Source organism: Anneissia japonica, unplaced genomic scaffold, assembly GCF_011630105.1.
Source record: "Anneissia japonica isolate Jap-2015-1 unplaced genomic scaffold, ASM1163010v1 scaffold2392_len1475705_cov187, whole genome shotgun sequence".
Classification (NCBI taxonomy): domain Eukaryota; kingdom Metazoa; phylum Echinodermata; class Crinoidea; order Comatulida; family Comatulidae; genus Anneissia; species Anneissia japonica.
Window position 1 is genome coordinate 34331 of NW_022751777.1, and position 3556 is coordinate 37886.

At 34.7% G+C, this 3556-nt stretch overlaps 1 protein-coding gene across 1 annotated transcript in view; it reads left to right on the top strand.

Annotated features, from left to right (window-relative positions):
• The window catches only part of LOC117121829 (general vesicular transport factor p115-like), a 24088-nt gene that overhangs the window by 13961 nt on the left and 6571 nt on the right, over window positions 1–3556 (top strand). Inside the window, exons 12-15 of the mRNA XM_033267197.1 lie at window positions 1423–1541; window positions 2022–2203; window positions 2424–2530; window positions 3161–3296. Coding sequence (XP_033123088.1) covers window positions 1423–1541; window positions 2022–2203; window positions 2424–2530; window positions 3161–3296 — 544 coding nt within the window. The remainder of the gene's footprint in view (window positions 1–1422; window positions 1542–2021; window positions 2204–2423; window positions 2531–3160; window positions 3297–3556) is intronic.

The window sequence follows — 3556 nt, forward strand, 5'->3', positions numbered from 1 at the left end:
CTATAACTGTCCAAAACCCAAGTGATATGCAAAGTAGAAAGGCTACGATAATGCTGTAATTAATAATAATAAAACCGTATCAATTAGCGCCTTTTTTAATCTCAGTTTCAGCGAGGCATGCCCTTGGCAGGCGCTTTTTGCATTTTTAGGGCAAAAGGATCACTAGCTTAGAGTAGTAGTTTATGGTCTGCATGCGGAATGTAGACCTTTCCTTCGCGCAATATTTTGGCCTAGAAACCGTCTGCGCATCTTGCAAAAGGGCCGATTTCTGCTCAGATTTTGCCGAAAATTAGGCTTTGATCTTTAATATATAACCAATGCAATTATGCAGCAATTACGATTACGCGCACACCTATTTTCCTAGCGATTTTTAGGTACTGTATCCTTCGCGCAATTAAACTTTAGTGTGTGGTCTCTGTGTATAGGCTGCAGCAGAGTACATCGTTATTAATATTATTATTACTTTTTGTTTGTAAAACATCACAGTTTGTAAATTAAGTTTATTCAGAAAATCATCACAAATACTTTAAAATGTACCTGCCTCTATGCTCAGCTGTCCATACTTAAGCATATAGTACCCTAAAGCTTTCGGGGCCCTCAGGCGGGCCCCGAAACCCCCCCCCCCCCCCCCCCCCCAGGGCTGGCGCCTCGCACTGCGCGCTCGGCAAGCTTACTTACTGATTTACCAGTAAAAATTTTTTAATTGGGATAACACTGCATAGGATTGTTTGAGAGTGATGTAGGTGTATTTCTGTAGAGGGCCTCCTGTATTCAGACCAAATAAAATGCCTGCACCCAGAAATATTCCAACATTTAGTGTAGATGATGTAATTTCTCAGATTTTGTACAGCCTCAGGTAATGGTAATAGGGCAGACTGGAAAGGGTTAATTGATCATTATAAGGTGTTTACATTGCTATGTTTATTTGTTTGTAAAATTTGTATGGCAGCCAAGAAGGCTAAATCACTTCTGAAATGTATCGGTTCAAAATATATTAAGACAATATTTAAGGTTGTGTTATTTACTAGGAAACTTTATATAGTGACATCCCTACAAGATACCACCTCTTTTAAAGGACCATCATTTCTTGATCTAGTGCAATAAATCCTGTGCCCAAATTCTATTAAGGAACCACACTTTTGCTTCTGCCTATTTCTGGAACCAACTTCCAAATTACATAACTTCTTCCTACTCTATTTACAACTTAAAACACAGCTTAAAACCTATTTGTTTTCCGATGGCTTTTCACATGTGTTGCGCCTTTGATCTTATTTGGAATTGGCGCCATACAAATTCGAGATATTATTATTATTATTTACCCCACCCTGACTGTGGTTTCTTACAGAATTTGGATATAAGTTATTTAAAAAAATCTTTAATATTACTGTGATTTATTTTAATTTCCTGAATTGATATGATCAGCTTATGGCACAAGTTGCTGAGCATGTTGATGAGCAAGAGGCACTAGTGCAGGGTTTGTGTGCGTTCCTGTTGGGAATATCAGTTCATTTTAATGACAATTCAAACACAACATTTACAAAGTAAGTTAAAGAAATTGTGTTTGTTAATAATACTTTTAATTTCAAATGGTGCAAATTTTTGGTGTACCTACAGCTTGGTGAATATTTTTCAATTTTTAGTCCCCATTGGAAAGTGTTAATCATGTAAATTTGGTTCATATTTACCGATTATTTTAGTTTACAGTATTTGCTATTTTTTTAACATTTTTCTTGTGGTGTCCTCTTTTTCTTTTACTATTTTTGCACAGAAATTCATTATATTGGGAAGCTGAATTATGAATTTGTAGTTAGATACCTGCCTTTCACTGCCAAGGTACTAGGTTCACTCCATGCAAAACAACTTTAGTATTTTTCTCCCAAGTAAACATCAACTTCACTCCCGAAGCCTAACAAAGAGATTTCATTTTAGAGCACCTAAGCTCCCAATGTGTCAGCTTTGCTGGCTAGATCATGCTCATGAAATACGGATTTTAAAATTTTGTTAGTTTTTATTCTTCACAGGGAGAGTCTTCGAAATTTAATTTCCAAACGTATTGGTTTAGAATCGTTGGTAGAAAAATTAGAATCGGTGACAAAGCATGAGAGTTACACGCTGGCAGCGCAGAAGCCTCAACTACGCTACAGCCAACCTGAGCACTTACTTATTGACTATGAGTTCACATCTTTATACAAACAGTTGGAAGGTAAAGTTGTTGAGAAATTACATCATTGTTGATTATAAGTGTATAATGACATCTGTATAAAGCGCTATATAAATGCAACTACTGTACATTACAAGTCTGAATGCTTGTCTGATGATAATGATGATGAGGGCAAGATGAAAGTAGAGGATATTGTATTCAGTATTAGGATGTTGATATTAATAGTATTGTATATTATTATTGGTATTGTTGTTATCTATAGGAAGTCTCTGTAAAGCTGTATGCTCATCTGATGATGCTGAGAGCAAAAAGACAGTAGAGGATCATGACAACATTGTTATGCAATACAAGGAAATCATAAGGGAGCAGGTAAAATGGAGTCATTTATTCAATCGCGCAGACAAAAGTAAAAGGGTTCGTACGGTCCTTAGAAAGTACTTTAATGTCCTTGAATTTGAGAATCAGCTTCAAAAGCCCTTGAAAGTTCTTGAATATTGATGTTCGTCCTTGAAAAGTCCTTGAAAGCAGATTTTCTAATTTAACATTTTTAGAATCTACTTTGTATTAACAATGTATAAAATCGATTCTGTTATAGTGCGTGTATTTTCGGTCTGATATATATTTCTAAACTTAACACATTCTTTGTCTTTCTAATGACGTTAGATGAGTGGCATTCAAGGCCTTATTTTCTAAGGGGAAAGGGTTGGGGGTTTCCTTTAATATTGTGGTGGAGTATGGGCAAGTATGATTGGTAGATGTGTATAAGAGACAGCCCTTTAGATTCGTCACTAAAATTGTTATTGTTTGCTTTACAAATCATTCCTTAACTGAGAAAGCAAGCGTGTCTTTGTATTTCTTTACACTTTGAATGGTTGTGATTTGTTTTTGTTTTTTTGCCTTGTAAGCAAAAATTTTGTGTTGGAAAGCAAATAAAATTATCTTTCTTTATACACCCTAGTTATGGTGTTGTTAATATTTGACATTAATTAAAATTTTCAGGATGCTGAACTGAATGAGCTTCGCAGTAAACACAAAACACTTGAGAAAGAGCATAAAGCATGTGAACTGCAGTTGAATGAACAATCCTCACAAATACAACAACTTAAAGACCAGTACACACTCATTAAAGCACAGGGTAGGTTTAGACTTAAGCCCCTTTCACACATATTTCATATTTGAGGTCTCGCCACACAATGAGATTTGTCATATTGAGATATTCACCAACATTTTTATCCCCTCTTGATTTCAGTTTTTTTAAAATAATTTGATACTTATATTTTTTTTTTTTATTATTTATTTTAATTAATTTTTTTTTTTAATTCTTTTTTTATAGCTTACATATTTGAGTGGATTTTTGTACAGTAAAAGTGTTCTCCATGAATATTTTGTAATTTT